The 19,239-nt window shown below is 32.3% G+C and overlaps 3 protein-coding genes across 3 annotated transcripts in view; 2 read left to right on the top strand and 1 right to left on the bottom strand.

Moving 5' to 3' along the window:
• The window catches only part of LOC143245978 (medium-chain acyl-CoA ligase ACSF2, mitochondrial-like), a 78,111-nt gene extending 75,397 nt beyond the window's left edge, over positions 1 to 2,714 (bottom strand). Inside the window, exon 1 of the mRNA XM_076492229.1 lies at positions 2,677 to 2,714. Within this exon, the coding sequence (XP_076348344.1) occupies positions 2,677 to 2,714 (38 nt within the window). The remainder of the gene's footprint in view (positions 1 to 2,676) is intronic.
• Positions 2,713 to 6,742, top strand: LOC143245977 (medium-chain acyl-CoA ligase ACSF2, mitochondrial-like). Its single transcript, XM_076492228.1, has 8 exons — positions 2,713 to 2,852; positions 3,199 to 3,229; positions 3,615 to 3,737; positions 3,955 to 4,062; positions 4,255 to 4,403; positions 4,717 to 4,858; positions 5,580 to 5,690; positions 6,504 to 6,742. The coding sequence occupies exons 1-8, from the start codon at positions 2,713 to 2,715 to the stop codon at positions 6,579 to 6,581; spliced, it is 882 nt and encodes a 293-aa protein (XP_076348343.1). The 3' UTR covers positions 6,582 to 6,742.
• Positions 6,743 to 9,005: 2,263 nt separating this feature from the next.
• On the top strand, positions 9,006 to 18,600 carry LOC143247772 (medium-chain acyl-CoA ligase ACSF2, mitochondrial-like). The gene is made up of 8 exons (XM_076496227.1): positions 9,006 to 9,375; positions 11,924 to 12,107; positions 15,236 to 15,364; positions 15,647 to 15,700; positions 16,909 to 17,027; positions 17,826 to 17,873; positions 18,117 to 18,234; positions 18,420 to 18,600. The coding sequence occupies exons 1-8, from the start codon at positions 9,302 to 9,304 to the stop codon at positions 18,564 to 18,566; spliced, it is 873 nt and encodes a 290-aa protein (XP_076352342.1). The 5' UTR covers positions 9,006 to 9,301; the 3' UTR covers positions 18,567 to 18,600.
• The last annotated feature ends 639 nt before the right edge of the window (positions 18,601 to 19,239 follow it).

The raw sequence follows: 19,239 nt of genomic DNA, 5'->3' as shown, positions 1-19,239 counted from the left end.
ATACGATTCTTAGACTTGCAGTATTGGGCTGTTATAAAAACAGACGTTCAAACAATAACTACAGTGTTGACTTTTGTCTAAGTCTCTGAACTAACAGAAGTATGTTCTTTTCAGGGAACCACGGGTAAACCCAAACCTGCAGCATTTTCTCATTTTCAGTTAATCAACAATATCATTGCCTTTACCTCAAGAATTTTAATACCAAAAGGGGTGAGTATTGTTGTAAACTACACCTTCAGAACCATCCTGTTATACCAGTAGTGGTAAGTATTGTTGTAAACTAGACCTTCAGAACCATCCTGTTATACCAGTAGTGGTAAGTATTGTTGTAAACTAGACCTTCCCAATCATCCTGTTATACCAGTAGTGGTAAGTATTGTTGTAAACTAGACCTTCTCAAACATCCTGTTATACCAGTAGTGGTGAGTATTGTTGTAAACTACACCTTCCCAATCATTCTGTTATACCAATAGTGATGAGTATTGTTGTAAACTACACCTTCAGAACCATCCTGTTATACCAGTAGTGATAAGTATTGTTGTAAACTAGACCTTCAGAACCATCCTGTTATACCAGGTATTAATATTTAAGGTATGATGTAATGTACTAGAGTATAACCATTATACTGCACATGTGTATTATGATATTATGTACAAGAGTATAAGTATTTCACTGGGTAGGTGTATTATGATGTAATGTACTAGAGTATAACCATTATACCGCACATGTGTATTATGATATAATGTACAAGAGTATAAGTATTATACTATGTATATGTATTAATACATAATGTACCAGAGTGTAAGCATTATACTCTGTATGTGTTTTAATATGTGATTTGCTAGAATATAATTATCATACAGATATTGACACTTTTATTGTATATTTTGTTATACAGATACCAACACTTCCTGTGTGTTTTTATACAAATATAAACACTTATATAGTATGTTGTGTTTTCAAATACCAATACGGATAACATAATTTCAAGTGTATCTGTGTATTTATACATATGAAAAATTCCCATGTTTCAATTGTTTTATAATTGTTTTAAAGTCTTATATCAAGAGTTGTATAACATGGATATCAATATTTAGATGTAATATTAATTTTAATTATATTTTACAGTGTACATGGACGAAATTAATCAATAGATAAATGTTATTAAATACCTACATCAGTACGTTGTGGTATATACAGACATGCAAAAAAGTTAGGGAAAAGTGTGGCTGTGTTGTGGACGGTAAACTTAACGAAGTGTTGTTGTGATAGTGGGCACTGTAGAGTTTGGTTGTGTTGTGGACGGTAAACTTAGCGAAGTGTTGTTGTGATAGTGGGCACTGTAGAGTTTGGTTGTGTTGTGGATGGTAAACTTAGCGAAGTGTTGTTGTGATAGTGGGCACTGTAGAGTTTGGTTGCGTTGTGCAAGTTGGAGCTTATTGTTTCTTTTCACTTTAATTTTTTAGAAGTGTCTGCGAAAATTTAGTGAAGTAAGATGGCGTCATCAAATTGTAACAAAAAAAAATCATCACTAAATAAACAGCAGCCACTGTTCACAACGTTCAGCAAGGAAGTTCATACAACGACTGAAGCTAGTTTTGTTATATCATGGAATATCTCTTGTGCTAAACGTCCATATTCTAATGGCGAATATCTAAAGAATAATATAGCTGAAGTTGTTGCAGTGTTAGATATAAATAACGCAAAACTTCGGCGACTAATAGCACAAACACCAGCTTCACGCCACACTACAGAGAGACGTATCTATCAGATCAGTACTGAAGTTGCAGGCAAAATGATTTAAAGAATTCTCTTACATTCAGCTTATTCCTTGACGAATCTACAGACATACAAAACAACCCACAACTGGTGGTATTTATTAGTTATGTTTCCTCTGATGTAACTGTGAAGGAAGAAATGTTGGACGTAGTGGCACTAAAACAAACAACTCGTGGTGTTGACATGTGCTTCACAGAGCCTTAACACATGCTGATATTCCACTGGATAAACTCGTCAGTGTTGTAACGGATGGAGAACCTGCAATGGTTGGGAAAAATGCACGATTAATTATACTTATGAAAAGTGATTCCAGCTTTCCAGAGTTTCTCCCTGTTCATTGCATTAACACCTGGCAGTCAGATACCTTAAGTATGAAGATGTATAAAAATTGTTATTTTATAATCATAAATGGGGATATCCACCGATAGTTGAAAAATTTTATTGAAGAACTGGAGCTTCAAGGTAAACCCAGTGATATCACTTTCTACTTTATTGTGAGATGGTTGTAAACCAGCAATGCATTAAATAGGTTTGTGGACCTGTTGGAGCCTGTTATTACTTTCCTTGAAGAAAGGAAAATATTCTATCCTCAAGTGATGATGAGTGGATTCAAGATCTACTGTTCCTTACTGATATAACGAATCATCTACAAACTGTGAACTTGGCATTCCAGGAGTAGAATAATATTGTTTCTAATCTTACTCAGACAATTTTCAGATTTCAGAATAAAATAAGACTTTTTCAAGGAGACATATTGTCATGAAGCTTCAGTAACTTTCCCAATCTCAAAAGGAGAGTAAGTACGTTCCCTGATATTGAAATAAAACAAACTGAAAGAATACAAAGATAAGTTACGAGGACTGCTTGATAATTTCTTACACAGGTTTGAGGACTTACAGAAGTTGAAGCCCTGCTTCGTCTCTCTTGTAAATCATGGTTCATGTGATCCATGATAGTTGTCCAATTCTCGAACCACTGGTTACAGAAACATCTGCTGTGGAACTAACAGAACTGCAGAATGACCTGGGTCTAAAGATGATCCATAAATCCCATTCTACAACTGAGTTCTGGAAGTAAGTTCAAGAAAGAAAATGTCCTGAACTGAAGAAAACCAATGTGCGACTAATTTCAATTTTCAGCACAACATGCTGCTGTGAATCACTGTACTTTGTAATGAAGTTGTATCTTCACTAGTTCACGTGTTTTTAGATATACTGCAGCCACAGTCGTACTGGTTAATGTGTTGTTTTTTTTAATATACTGTACCTGTATCTTTACTGGTTCGCGTATTGTTAGATATACTGCAGCTATAGATGTACTGGTTCAAGTGTTGTTAGGAAGACTGGGCCTGTAACTTTAGCGATTCATGTGTTTTTAGATATACTGTAGCCGTATCTTTACTTGTTCATGTGTTGTTAGATATACTGCAGCTATAGATGTACTGGTTCAAGTATTGTTAGGAAGACTGGGCCTGTATCTTTAGCGATTCACGTGTTTTTAGATATACTGTACCTATATCTTTACTGGGTCATGTGTTGTGAGATATACTGTAGCTATGGATATTGAGGTTCAGGTGTTGTTTGACATACTATACGTCTATGTTTTCTGCTTCATGTGTTGTTAAATATACTGTACCCGTATCTTTACTGGTTCAAATGTTGTTACACTGGTCCATGTAATGTTAGTTTTACAGTATCTGTATCTGTAATGGCTTATATGAAGTTAAAATGTATTTTAGCTTTAAATATACTGGTTCATATAATGTTAGTGTTACAGTACTTTAAATAAAATTCTCTACACCTGTAAATTCTTAAGTTCCATTGTTTGTACCACAGACTGATCAGCTAGCAGCAAGTTTCTTAGAGCTTGGACTGAGACCTGGAGAACGTCTGGCAGTTTGGAGCACCAACTATTATGAGTGGTTTCTAACTCAGCTGACTGCAACTAAAGCTAAACTGGTACTAGTACATTATCCATTTAAGGTGTACCATAAATTATACAAACTAAAGTTGTAGTTAGTGTGTCATGTACATTAACAATGTAATGTGTACCATAAATAATACAAACTAAGGTTGTAGTTAGTGTGTTATGTACATTAACAATGTAATGTGTACCATAAATTAAAGAAAGGAAAACTTTGTTATAGGAATCACCACTATCTTTTCTTGCCCACAGAATACATACTCAACAACAGAAAATAGTCCGGTAAGGTGTTCAACACGTCCAGGAGAAAGACCGGAAAAGAAATACCATACAGTTGAAATACCACTTGACCATGTTGAGGTAACTGTATGGTATTAGAGCATGTAAGATGTACCATAAATGATACAATGTAAGGTTGTAGTTAGTGTATTAAGTACATGAACCATGTAAGGTGTACCACAAATTATACAAAGTAAAGTTGTAGTTAGTGTGTTATTTACATAGTAAGAGTTCACTATGTTGTATTTTTACAATCTATAAATTTGTTCTCAGGTTAAACTAGTGGACAATGATGGACGAATAGTTCCGGTCAACAAAGAAGAAGAACTGTGTACACGTGATCGTTTATCGTTCTTTGGATACTGGGGTGACAAAAAACAATGTGGTCAAGTCTTTGATAATGCACGTTGGTATCACACTGAGTAAGATATAAATAACTAGGATTTGTCCACTACATGTCCACTCTGATACTTCAACTTTCTTCTTGTACCGACTAGGAACTGTTACTGGTTTTTCGATTGTTTTCTAAAAGAGAACATCTTGTCCGCGTCCGGAATTCATTTAGTTATCCGGTTAAGTTTGCTCAAAGATACGGTTCCTGATGTGCCTAGCTTCACAAATGTAACTTATAACGTTATTAATAATTCTACGTTTAAAATATGTGTGTCAAATTTATCGTCATGACGGATGAAGGTGTTAATTGTTTCTACATATTAATAATACAATATGACACAGAGATATTGCTGTGATAGATGAAGATGGCTACATCAGTATTCTTGGTACATTTAAAGACATGGTCAACAGAGGAGGAGAATGCATCTATCCTCAGGAAGTGGAAGAGTTCCTTCTCAGTCATCCAGATGTCGCTGAAGCTCAGGTGAGATTTCTCAGAAAGTCTTGTACTCTTCAAATTTTAGATTCCGGCATGACTAAGTGGTTGAAATTATCGACTCGTAATCCGCGATTCGAATCGCTGTCATACCAAACATTCTGCCCCTTTCAGCCATGAGGACGTTATAATGTGACGGTTATCCGACTCTTTGTTGGGAAAAAGAGTAGACAAAGAGTTCGCAGTGAGTGGTGATGACTAGCTGTCTTCATTCTAGTATTACACTGCTAAATTAGAAATGCGGATAGTTCTCGTGTAGTTTTTCGCAAAATTCAAATTTTGTTTTTGGTCATTTAACATGACGGCCTTAAACTTGTAATGTATTTGAAGCATTAAAACTGGTAAGCCTAATGATAATACTAAAAAGTAAAGTTAACAATAATTTGAATTATACATTCATAACAAAGTGACTATGTACTGTTATTTTCACGTAGTCAGTGCCCTGGAGATTTTTCTATATCATTTGATATTATTGTCATTGATATTGTATTTTGTGATATTGATAACGTCCTTTGTGTCGTTTTCACTATTGAATCAGATTATTAAACTCAGAATGTTGAATTGTGGAAAACGTTTAAGAGTTGCATTAACGTTACTGTTAAATTTGTCACTTATAGGACTAGATTCAATGTACCATATACAATGCTGTTAAACGTTGTACGTAGATATGACAGCATACATAATATTTATTTTGATATTTTCATTTTAGGTCGTTGGAGTTCTAGACCAGCAAATGGAAGAAGAAGCCTGTGTTTGGGTGAAACTAAAAGGTGGATCAACGGTAACAGAAACGGAACTTTGTGAATATTGCAAAGGAAAAGTCAGTATTATGTTAACATAACACCAGCTGTTATCACTTTGCTCACCTTATGTGATATTAATAGTGTAGCTCAGTAAGAAGCTATTAACACCGAACTTACTTCATGTCATATTAACACAATAGCTAGTTGATGTTAACATCACATCAACTGAATATATATAAAAAATAAAACAGACCATTATACTATTACTTATTAAGTATTCGTTAGGTGGTTACAACGACAGAGATTTTACTGGTCGAAAAATGGATTACAATGTGTGGATTTTTAAATGTCAACTGTTGTTGTTTTATTACACTTTTTTTTATACACTCTTGTTTGTCATGTAACATCTGTAATATGTTATTATAAAACAACCACACAGAAATTGTCAACTGGGATAGATCGAGGTTTTACTTGCACAAATAGATCACCATGTAAAACGTTCATCAAGAGAAATAACATTCAGGTTATGTACAAACAGAATAATACTTTGAAACACCTAAAGATATTGCGAACCAATAGATCTAAATATTTACTGGTATTCAACAAAAAGCTTCCTGGACTAAAAGATTTAAAAAAAAAAAGTTGTGTACGTATAATGATCTTCTCACACATGTCTTATTCTGAGCTACAGTAAACATACTAAGTATTGTCTAGAAACGTTTCTACTTATCTTATGTTCTTTCGTCATGAACTATCACGTTTGATTTGTATTTTCTCATATTAAACTTTTATTGTTTGACATATATTGTTTCGTCATGACTTTGGTCCTCTATTTTTAACAACCTTACAAGTATATCTGTTAAATAATGATTTTTTTTTTCTGGTTTCAGATCAGCTACTTTAAGATTCCTCGGTACATCGTGTTGGTTGAAGACTTTCCAAAAACGTCGACAGGTAGTGAAATATAAAATAAAAGAAACAATGAGAGAAAACCTTAAGTGTATGAAATGACCTGGTTGTAAGTGTATTATTGTGAAACTTACCATGCCATAAACATTTGTAATGTTAACCATAATATTCTGTACTGTTTCTATTATACAGATATGAGTAATAAACAAGTGTTAACGTGTTTCTTTCAGTGAGTCATATCTAAATGAAAAATCAGTTAATTATTTTTATTTAAATCTGTTAAATATAGTTCTTCAGAAAATATAAAAACTTCTTTGTTATAAATATTCATTTAGAGAGAAGTATAGGGGGCGACAAGACATACAGTGAACATAATTCATCTTGTTTATCAACATTAGTCTTAGCTAATGAAAACAACATGGCAGTCATTTCTATAGTGGAGTACTGACCGGCATAAATTATAATGGGTAACGTAATAAACCGAAGGCTTATGTCCAAGATGTGAACCAGAGGAAATATTCGATCTAAATATAAAAATAAATATTGTGTGTTTTTTGAATTCCTCGCAAAGCTATACAAGGGCTATCTTCTCTTGTCGTCCCTAGTATATTAGTGAAAGGAGTAGAGAAAAGGCAGCTAGTCATCACCACCCACCGCCAGCTCATGGCCTATTTTTTACCAACGAATAGTTGGATTGACCGTCACATTATAACACCATCATGGCTAAAACGGCAAGCATGTTTGACGCGACGGGGATGCGAACCTGCGTCCCTCAGATTATGAGTAGAACACATCAACCTACCTGACTATGCTGAACTAAAATAAATATTAGTATGGTGAAGAAACACAGAAATATGGTAATGAAACACACGACATAAATACATTCACTAAGTGGTTCTTTACTCTTACTTATATCAGTAGAACTACATCAGTTTCATTACTAGTGGTGATAGGATGAATCTATTTATATTTGAAAAGTAACACAAGTTTTACCGAACGTTAGGCTGTATATTAAAAATTATATGTCCGGAGTTGTGACTCAACTTATCAACACCACATATAAACAACTAACCATGTTATCATTTTAATACAGACACACATATGAATATCTACAATATTTGTTGTTGTGTAAATAAAATTGTAAATCTCATACATTTCACATGATGATGCAGGTTTTTAGTTTAAGTACATATTAAATGTAGAACTGAATCGATAACAGTCAAATTATCATTCATATTGAAATATATTATAAGCTATATTTTCTGATTGACACTGTTTGAACCTTTTACTGATTGTTGTACTATACAGTAATGTTGGTAACACTCTGTCGTTTATAAAGTACATGAAATATTACTTAGTGGGTTGGAATGAACAAATAGTAATAAGGACATTGTGTACAGAAGTTGTATGGAAGCTGATCTGGTGTTTTATAAACCATGATATTTATATTAATAGTTTATGTACATTCAAATTTTGATAGTAAATATTTCATTTAGTTTGTGGTTTTACTTACATAAATAGGTAATGTAATATCCATAAAAGGTATTGTATTATAATAATACATATACTGTTTTAGAAACGTGAATAATTCATTTGTGGACAGTAACTGACTAGAAAGTATTCAAGAAATGTACTCTACCCAAAGTTCCATATGAAATAATGTCCAAAAAACTACCAAAATGTTTTAATGTTATCTTAGACACTGATGTCATGTTGAGACACCCTAGCAACACACTCTCTGATTCTAGTTTCTGGACACCATTACCCTCAGGTATTTAATATATAACACTTATGCACCCTCACGTATTAACATATTACAAAACAGTCTTTTAGAGTGCATGCCCATAAAATAATTTGTTCTAGTAAGCATGTTAGTAAGATGAGGTGATAGTTAATCTTTGATATTATATTAACAAATATCCGACGTCCAAAGAACATATATATGTATATATGTTTATTAATACGTAGGATTTAATCTCAAACTAGTTCACTGTTTCTCATCAGCTCTATCAGATATATTTAATTTTGATAAATTTAAACACACAAAGTTGGACAGAACTAAAAGAAAGAGAACATCATATGTAACTAAAGAACATAAACAGATATATTTAGGTACCCTAACCTTGACGTCAGAGCTTACTGTAACTATCTCTATCGACAATATACCCTCATGTCCTCCGATGTGAAAAAAATATAATTCGGGATTCAGTTATAAAAACCAGTTAGTCCAGTTTGACTTTTTTCTAGGCAACCGCTCTTGTGCACTTTTTTAAATATATTTGGTAAAGTGATATAATGTATGTATAGTAAACTATCATTCCGTTCACTAATATAATGTATGTGTAGTACAACTATCATTCCGAACAGTGATATAAAGTATGTGTAGTACAACTATCATTCCGAACAGTGATATAATATGTGTGTAGTACAACTATTATTCCGTACATTGATATAATGTATGTGTAGTACAACTATCATTCCGTACATGTACATTTGAGAACCAGAACAACTTATTTATAATTCAGCATCATCCTTGAGATGAACTTACCAATAACGAAACCACTGTGGACGTGTTTGTACTGAATTGTATTGGTTAGATTAAACTACGTGGTTCGTAGCTTATTATAGTTGAAGACAGATAAGAGAGACGAATTAATATACAATATAGGAGCAGTTTCTAGAAGAGAACAACATCCAATGGGATTACGGCAGCCTATGTCATAAGATAAAGTTACTCTAGAACCTTGGTATTGTGTTTGTCATTATCTCACAGCTCAAAATGTTTATGTTACGATCTATCACTAAAACTATCATTTCTTCGTTTTCTGGACCTATAAGGACTCCACCGTACAGGTACGTACACAGGTAATGTATTGTGTGAACGTGATGTTGACACTTTTATAGTATGCTGTGTTATAAAGATACCAATACTTTCAGTGTTTATTGTGTTTTCGATTCGTAGTCCGAGGGTCGAGGATTCGAATACTGGGCGAACCATACATGCTCGCCCTTTCAGCAGTGGGGGAGTTATAATGTGACTGTTAATCCAACTAATCGTTGGTAAAAGAGTAGCCTAAGAGATGGCGGTGGGTGGTGAGGACTAACTGCTTTCCCTCTGGTCTTCCCTCTGATGTTAAATCAGGGACGGCTAGCGCAGATAGCCGTCGAGTAGCTTTGCGCGAAATTAAAAAAACAAAAACAAAACAAACTGTTGTGTTTACATAGATATTAATTATTCAAGTATGTGTTGTGTTTATATAGGTATTAATTTTTTTTTTGTACTTTGAGTTATATAGATACCAACACTTCCAGTGTCAATTGTGTTTACACAGAAATTGACAATTTTATTTTCTATTTTTTATATGTTGTGCTTGTATTTCGAATGTGTGTTATATTTATATAGATACTAAGAGTTCCAGTATGTCTTGTGTTTTTATATATTAACATTTCAATAAGTGCTGGTAATATGTATATTATTTATAACTCCGAGTGTATCTGTTAATTTATAAATATGAAGAATTCCATTGTATTTTTGGTTATCTTTTTAAAGATTTATAAGAAAGGTTTTATTCATATGGATACCAGTATTTAGATGTAATATTAGGTTTTCATGTATTACGTACCACTTATACTGAACATACATATAATTAATATACAGATAAAAGTTATTAAAAACATTCACTCTGAGCCTCAACTAGTGATCAGTGTGTACACGTACCGAGGTCTGATATGGTTAAGAGAGGATGGTTCACAGTTTCAGTTTTGAACGTGTTAGGAAGGTAATCTGAATTCTTTTCTTGGTTCAAAGTGTTTGTGGTGGTGGTGGGTGGACGCTGTATTTAGAACATTCATACCGTCAATTAACCAGTGTGAGTTGATCAACATTAACATCAGTTTTCAATCTTTAGTTTTCGAACACCAATCATCTCTAAAACCAATCAGTTGTTGTGAAGACAAAATCCAAAACTTACATTCTTCATCAAAATTTTAATTATAAACTCATGTGTGAGTATTTACTGAATGAATGAATTATTAAACTATTCTGTGAAATTGAGGAATTACTAGATGAGTATATGACCATAAACTGTTCTATTTTACTGAGGTATAACTACCATATAGTGTATTACGATATGATGTGCTAGAGTATAACTATCATACTGTGTATGTATATTATTATATAATTCACTAGAGTTTAACTATTATACTAAGTATTGTTATATAATTTACTGGGGTATGAGTACCGTATAAAGCAAATGTATTATGATATAATGTTATGATGTATAACTATTATCTATATATATATATTATGATATCATGTATTGTATTATAACTAGCATACCATATATGTGTATTATGATATAATGTAGTGGAGTATTAATATCATACTGTGTATGAGTATTATGATATAATGTACTGCAGTATAAGTATCATGCTGTTCATGTGTATTTAAGGAAAAATATACAAGTTAATATTATCCCTTAATTTAACTGGTGAAAACTGTTTTGTACCTGCTTTAAAAACTGTACTGTGTACTGATAAAAATATGAATTATAGTGAATTTCGTTGTGGATGGAAAATAAGAGAGGCAAACGTATAGTCAGTTTCTGGAAGAGAACAACATTCAGTAATAGACCAGAAACTTGTTGTTGTTTTGAATTAAGCTCAAAGCTACACAATGGGCTATCTGTGCTCTGCCCACCACGAGTATCGAAACCCGGTTTTTAGCGTTATAAGTCCGCAGACATACCGCTGAGCCACTGAGGGGCAGACCAGAAACTGAACTTTAAAATAACGAAAAGCTTCGTGTTCTGTTTGTCATTATCTCACAGTGTAAAATATTTACGTTACAATGTATCACTAAAACTATCATTTCTACGTTCTCTGGAGATATAAGGACTCCACTGTGCAGGTACGTACACAGATGACCTGCTGTGTAGACGTAAACAATTCATATGTTAACACTTTTATTGTGTGTATGTGATATGAAGTTGTTCACACTTTCAGTGTCTATTATGTTTATACAGATATTAACTTAATATTAAGTTATACAAATACTAACACTTCCAGTGTGTTTCATTTATACAAATATAAACACTTTTATAGTATGTTGCGTTGTACAGATACGAATATGGTTAACATCGTTCCAAGTGTAGAATTCTCATGTATCGCTTCTTTTACTATTGTTTTAAAGTCTTATAACAAGCGTTGTATAACATGGATATCAATATTTAGATGTAATATTATGTTTATAGGTTATAATTATATTTCACAGTGTACATGGACGTCATTAATCAGTATATAAAGGTTATTTAATACCTGCATTAGTGCGTTGTGTTATACAGGTAACAATAATTTACTATCATGTCCGTATTAAAAATGTATATATCTTGATTGTTTACAGACTCCTAGCAACTAATTCAGAAAAGTCTAAGATTAGCTATAACTGTGGTCACGGAGACAGCGTTCTTATCGGATCCACTATTGGTCAAGCTTTAAATAAAGTATCTTACGATGTTGGTGACCAATTAGCTTTTGTTTTCTGTCATCAGGATGTCCGTCGCACCTTTCTGGAGACTAATGAAGAAGTATGAAACTTGGTGAAGCATTTATAGAATATAATAAGCCTAACACCCAACTCTATCATACTAACTGTGTTGTTAACGTATTTACAGAATATTGTAAGCCTAACATCCAACTCTATCATACAAAATGTGTTGTTAACGTATTTACAGAATATTGTAAGCCTAACATCCAACTCTATCATACTGAATGTGTTGTTAACGTATTTACAGAATATTGTATGCCTAACATCCAACTTTATCATACAAAATGTGTTGTTAATGTATTTACATAATATTATAAGCCTAACATCCAACTCTATCATACAAAATGTGTTGTTACTTTATTTACAGAATATTATAAGACTAACATCCAACTCTATCATACAAAATGTGTTTTTAATGTATTTACATAATATTATGAGCCTAACATCTAACTCTATCGTACTAAATGTGTTGTTACTTTATTTATTGAATATTATAAGACTGACATCTTGTCAGCTCACATCTAAACGTGTTAGTAATTAATTTACAGACCATCCTAGGCCTAATAAACCTGTCATCTTACTCACTAATTTCTAAATGTGTTGGATATATTACCATACTGTTTAAACCCTAATCTATGAACTGTACATGTATCTTTGATGGTTGATGTCTAGTTAAATATACTGTTGCTATAAGTGTACTGGATAACGAGTTTTTTGACAGGCTACACCTATATCTTTATCGGTACATGTTTTGTGAGATATACTGTAGTAATAGATGTACATGTTCGTGTGCTGTTACACATACTATAGCTATAGACGTCCTGGTTTATATCATGTTAGACGAACTGTAACTCTATCCTTATTGCTTATATGTTGTTAGATATAATGTACATGTATCTTTACAGGTTCACATGTTGTTTGATATACTGTTGCTATAGATGTACTGATTCACGTTTTGTAAGATATACTGTACCTGTATCTTTACAGGTTCTTGTGTTTTTAGATATAAAGTACTTGTATCTCTTCTGTTTCACTTATTGTGAGATATACTGTGGTTATAAATATACTGGTTAAGGTGCTGTTATATATACTGTACTTCTATTTTCACTAGTTCGCATGTAAGATATACTGTAGCTACAGATGTACCCTTTAATATGTTGTTAGATGTACCGCATCTGTATCTTTACTAGTCCACGTGTTGTTAGATATATTGTACTTGCATCTTTACTGGTTGAGTTGTTGTTAGATATACTGTATTTATAAATAAAATGGTTCACGTACTGTTAGATGTATTCTACATGTATGTTTAGTGGTTGTTGTTTTGTTAGGTATTATGTAGTTATAGATATGCTAGTTTATATATTGTTAGATATCCTGTAACCATATCTACACCAGTTCACGTGTGTTAAATATACTGTTCTGTATTTTTTGATAAACATGTTGTTAGATATACTGTATCTCAAGATGCAATGGTTCACGAGTTGCTAGATATTACGTTCGTGTATCTTTACTTGTTCACGTGTTGTTAGATATACTGTATCTCAAGATGCAATGGTTTACGAGTTGCTAGATATTATGTTCGTGTATCTTTACTTGTTCACGTGTTGTTAGATATACTGTATCTCAAGATGCAATGGTTTACGATTTGCTAGATATTATGTTCGTGTATCTTTACTTGTTTACCTGTTGTTAGATATACTGTATCTCAAGATGCAATGGTTCACGAGTTGCTAGATATTATGTTCGTGTATCTTTACTTGTTCACGTATTGTTAGATATACTGTATCTCAAGATGCAATGGTTTACGAGTTGCTAGATATTGTGTTCGTGTATCTTTACTTGTTCACGTGTTATTAGATATACTGTATCTCAAGATGCAATGGTTTACGAGTTGCTAGATATTATGTTCGTGTATCTTTACTTGTTAACGTGATGTTCGATATACTTCTTTATGTGCTGTTTTATATACTATAGCTGTAGATATACTGTAATGTGTTGTTAGATGTATTTTGGCAATATCTTTACTGGTTCACATATTCTTAGGTATACAGTACTTGTATCTTTACTTGTTTACGTGTTGTTAGATATGCGGTAGCTGGTTGATGTGATGTTAGATAATTATACTTGTATCTTTACTGATTGACTCGTTGTTTTATATATTTTAGCTATAGATGTATTGGTTTATGTGTTGTTATATATAACTGTACCTGTATATTTACTGGTTCACTTGTTAGATATACTGTATTTACAGATGTACTGGCTCACGTGTTGTTTGATTTCCTTTTGCTCTCGATGTACTGGTTCATGTAATGTTAGATATACTGTACCTCTATCTGTAATGGCTTATATGAAGTTAGATATATTTTATCTGTAGATTTACTGGTTCATGTGATGTTAGATCTACTTTTGCTATATATGTACTAATTCATGTGTTGTTAGATATACCATACCTTTATCTTTACTGGTTCATGTGTTGTTAGATATACTAGTTCGTGTGTTGATAGATATACAGTACTTTTATCTTTATTAGTTAATGTGCCGTTGGATATGCTGTAACTGTAAATGTACTGGTTCACGTGTGTTAGATATACTGTCATGTATGTTTAGGGGTTGATGTTTTGTTATGTATTGTGTAGTCATAGATATCCTAGTTTATATATTGTTAGATATGCCGTAACCATATCTACACCAGTTCACGTGTGTTAGATATACTGTTCAGTTTCTTATTGATTAACATGTTGTTAGATATACTGTATCTGTAGATGTACTGTTTCATGTGTTGTTAGATGTATTGTGCCTCTATCGTTACTGGTTCACATGTTCTTAGGTACACAGTACTTGTATTTTTTCTTGTTTACGTGTTGTTAGCTCTTGAGGTACTGGTTAACGTGTTGTTAGTTGTAGCTTAGCTCTATATTATTGGTTCGTGTGATGTTAGATACACTGTAACTGTATCTTTACTGATTGACGTTTGTTTGATATACTTTAGCTGTAGATGTACTGGTTTATGTGTTGTTAGATATACTATATCTGTATCTGTAATGGCTTATATGAAGTTAGATATATTTTAATTGTATATATACTGGTTGATATAATGTTAGTGTAACTGTACATTAAATAATATTCTCTACATCTGTAAATTCTTAAGTTCCATTGTTTGTACCACAGACTGATCAGCTAGCAGCAAGTTTCTTAGAGCTTGGACTGAGACCTGGAGAACGTCTGGCAGTTTGGAGCACCAACTGTTATGAGTGGGTTCTAACTCAGCTGGCTGCAGCTAAAGCTGGACTGGTACTAGTAAGGATATTTGATATTATCTTTAAATAAAGTAATATCTTAAAATATTTCTATCTTCATAAACATCAGATATATGAATTTACATTTTACATCTGAAATATAGAGTAAATAAGTGTTTCTTTTGTAACGTGTACTAATATATGTTAAACAAATACTCATGGATTTGTTAGCATAAACTTACTTTTGTATGTTGTATGTTTTAATATTAACATCAACATTCGTTATCTCACTACTGATTAAATTTTGTAACATAACTTTTGTGTGTTATGTTTTCTGTTGCAGGTCAATATCAACCCTGCCTTCATGCCTTCTGAACTAGAATACTCCTTAAACAAGGTAAACTGCTATACTTTGTTTGGTATAGAACTAAAGTAGTTGTTAGAACTATGGTTGATAACAACTTTAAATAAAACAAAATAAATAAAGTGACATGTGAACAACGTGTTAAAATATCTATAAAGATGATATGTAATATTTAAGGTCACAGAATATGACACTGTATAATATTAGCTTGTGAAAGGTATTTTCAATTATTTCTGGATATGTTCAAAATTATTCAGAAATGTTTTTACCAATTTAGGTTCTAACTAAAGTCCACATTTTCCAAAGAAGCTCGTGATTCGACAGTTTTTTATATATAAGCCCATTTTACTTCCCGCAGTAATGTATATTATTATCCCAAGTTTGGAGTTTATAGTTTTAAAAATGTGGCTATGTAACCATAGCATATGATGTCATCTGGAGGTCAAGGTGGTCATAACGGCCATTTTTTGGCAAATAGGACGACCAATAGGTATGAAACTGAAAAGGTCGTATTTTATGGTAAATCATATCATCAGTCTTTCTGAAACCTTAATTAGCTTTGTTACTTACTCATTTCCTTTCACATTGGTCTTTCTCATATCTTTATTATTTCACTACAGGTGTATAATTAACGTTTAACTTCCCTTTAGTGAAAAATGTTTGTGATTTCTCCCAACATTTTCGTGCACTCCCTCAGCTACTTAGGCTCAACTCAGCCACATCTTTTACTTTCTTCCGTGTACTCGCTGGAATCACCTATAAAATAACTTTACAAAAATATGTTTGGTATCGACAAATTTTGATTCGCCTTGTTTAATATCGTAAAGAGAAATAACAATATTTTTATTAAATAATAAAGTCAGAATACTATTCTCTAAATTTGACCACACAGCAGAATTCACGATACCAAAAATAGCAAACTTTTGCAATCTTAAAGTGTCATGTGTAGCACATACTAGAAACAGTAGATATATATATCCAGTTTTTATTTGATTAAAACAAAAATATATGTGAACGGATCATCATGAACTCTTTTTGTGTGTATATCACGATTCATATGGTTGATTTAAAGAAAAGAACTCAGGATATATTTGTGTGTTTATAAATATACACTTTGTTTACTAATAAAATACTTTATATTAACTTTCTACGTTCTTTACAACATTTTACTAAATTAAAGTACGTTTTATGTATAAAATCGAATCACTTGAAGAGATGAACAAACTGTTCTACCTTTCTAGACCTCTTGTAAAGCACTGATTGCAGGAGAGTCTTTCAGAAAACAAGATTACTTCCAACAGTTGTGTTCTGTTGTACCAGAGATTATATCATCCAAACCAGGCCAGATTAAAAGTAGAAGGTAAGGTAGAGACAATATAGATTATAATGTTTAAACCTGGTCAGATTAAATGTAGCAGGTAACATAAAGTAAAACATCTCAGAATGTTGAAACCAGACCAAATTAAAAGTAAAATGTAAGGTAAAAAACAAAATATATTATAATGTTGAATCCTGGCCAGATTAAAGTAGTAGGAAAAATAAAGTATTATACAATACAGATTATACAATATACACAAGGCCAGTTTAAAGTGGTAGGAAAGGTGAAGTACAATATAGATTATATAATCTACACCAGGACAGATTAAAAGTAGTAGGTAAGGTAAAGTACAATATAGATTATATTATTTACACCAGACCAGATTAAATGTAACACATAACTAACAGTACGCAATACATTATGCGGATAAAGTACAAAACATGTAGGATAAAGTACAATATAGATTATAATGTTAAATCAAGTCATATGAAAACTAACAGGTAAATAATAGTATAATACGGAATATAATGTTAAAGCAGACCAGATTAAATGTAACACGTAAAATGAAGTACAACATATCATAATATTGAAACCAGGTTAGATTAAAAGTAACTAATATCCCACATCACGTGTTATAAATATTGTTATAAACATTTTATATTGTTTGAATACATCTCTGTCATACAAACATTGTCTTATTTATTTTCCAGATATTTTTTAAATACTGGTTATTGTTATATCCTGGACTTACATATTATATGAAGTTAGCGATATATTTACTAACATAATAACCATGATATAATATACTGATGTCCATATTCACTGTTTATTCTGCTTCAGATGTCCAGATTTACACACAGTTGTCATGTTGACAAAGAAGGACTTTCCGTAAGTAACCAAACAAGTTGACCACATCATAACTAATTTTACGATATTTTATACTTCTGTCAGAATGTGAAAATATTTACTGTAAAAAAAGAAACTCAATGATTATAATAAAGATATAAATAACGGTAAATAAAATAGATAACAAAATCATATATCTTTATTACCGTATTTATATTTATCTTAATAATACACTTGACACAATTCATACTATATTAGTAACTATTAAATTTATTATTAATCTAGAGGGGTTTACAAGTTTGACGATATACTACGTGCCGCTGGAAACGAGAAGTTGCGAGAAGTGAAGGAGCTGGACTCCAAGATTCAGTTTGACGATCCACTAAATATTGAATTTATATCGGTAGGAGAAATTTGTTAAACCCAATAGAAAAACAGTTATTTCGTATTATATTCCTCAATAATAGAAATATACGATTTTTAGACTGTCAGTATTAGTCTGTTCTAAAAAAAACAGACGTTCAAACAATAACTACAGTCTTGACTTTTGTCTGAGTCTCTGAACTAACAGAAGTATGTTCTTTTCAGGGAACCACGGGTAAACCCAAACCTGCAGCATTTTCTCATTTTCAGTTAATCAACAATATGATTGCCTTTACCTCAAGAATTTTAATACCAAAAGTGGTGAGTATTGTTGTAAACTGCACCTTCTCAATCATCCTGTTACACCAGTAGTGGTGAGTATTGTTGTAAACTACACCTTCAGAACCATCCTGTTATACCAAAAGTGGTGAGTATTGTTGTAAACTGCACCTTCTCAATCATCCTGTTACACCAGAAGTGGTGAGTATTGTTGTAAACTGCATCTTCCCAATCATCTTGTTATACCAGTAGTGGTGAGTATTGTTGTAAATTACACCTTCCCAATCATCCTGTTATACCAGTAGTGGTGAATATTGTTGTAAACTACACCTTCAGAACCATCCTGTTATACCAGTAGTGGTGAGTATTGTTGTAAACTACACCTTCCCAATCATCCTGTTATACCAGTAGTGGTGAGTATTGTTGTAAACTACACCTTCTCAATCATTCTCTTATACCAGTAGTGGTGAGTATTGTTATAAACTACATTTTCAGAACCATCCTGTTATACCAGTAGTGATGAGTATTGTTGTAAACTACACCTTCAGAACCATCCTGTTATACCAATAGTGGTGAGTATTGTTATAAATATTGTTGTTGATATGGTAACCTGGAATTATTCTTTATGTTATCCAGTTAATATGCTGTTATTAATTTACACATTTATCTTATGATAATAAACGTACGTAAGTCGCAGCGTTTTTATAACTTATTGTGTAACCTTTACCGATCAATGGTTCTATAACTATTGTTGTGAACTGTAATA

Source organism: Tachypleus tridentatus, chromosome 3 (assembly GCF_004210375.1).
Source record: "Tachypleus tridentatus isolate NWPU-2018 chromosome 3, ASM421037v1, whole genome shotgun sequence".
NCBI lineage: Eukaryota > Metazoa > Arthropoda > Merostomata > Xiphosura > Limulidae > Tachypleus > Tachypleus tridentatus.
Note: the sequence above shows the minus strand (reverse complement) of the source record. Positions and strands in the feature narration are given on the sequence as shown.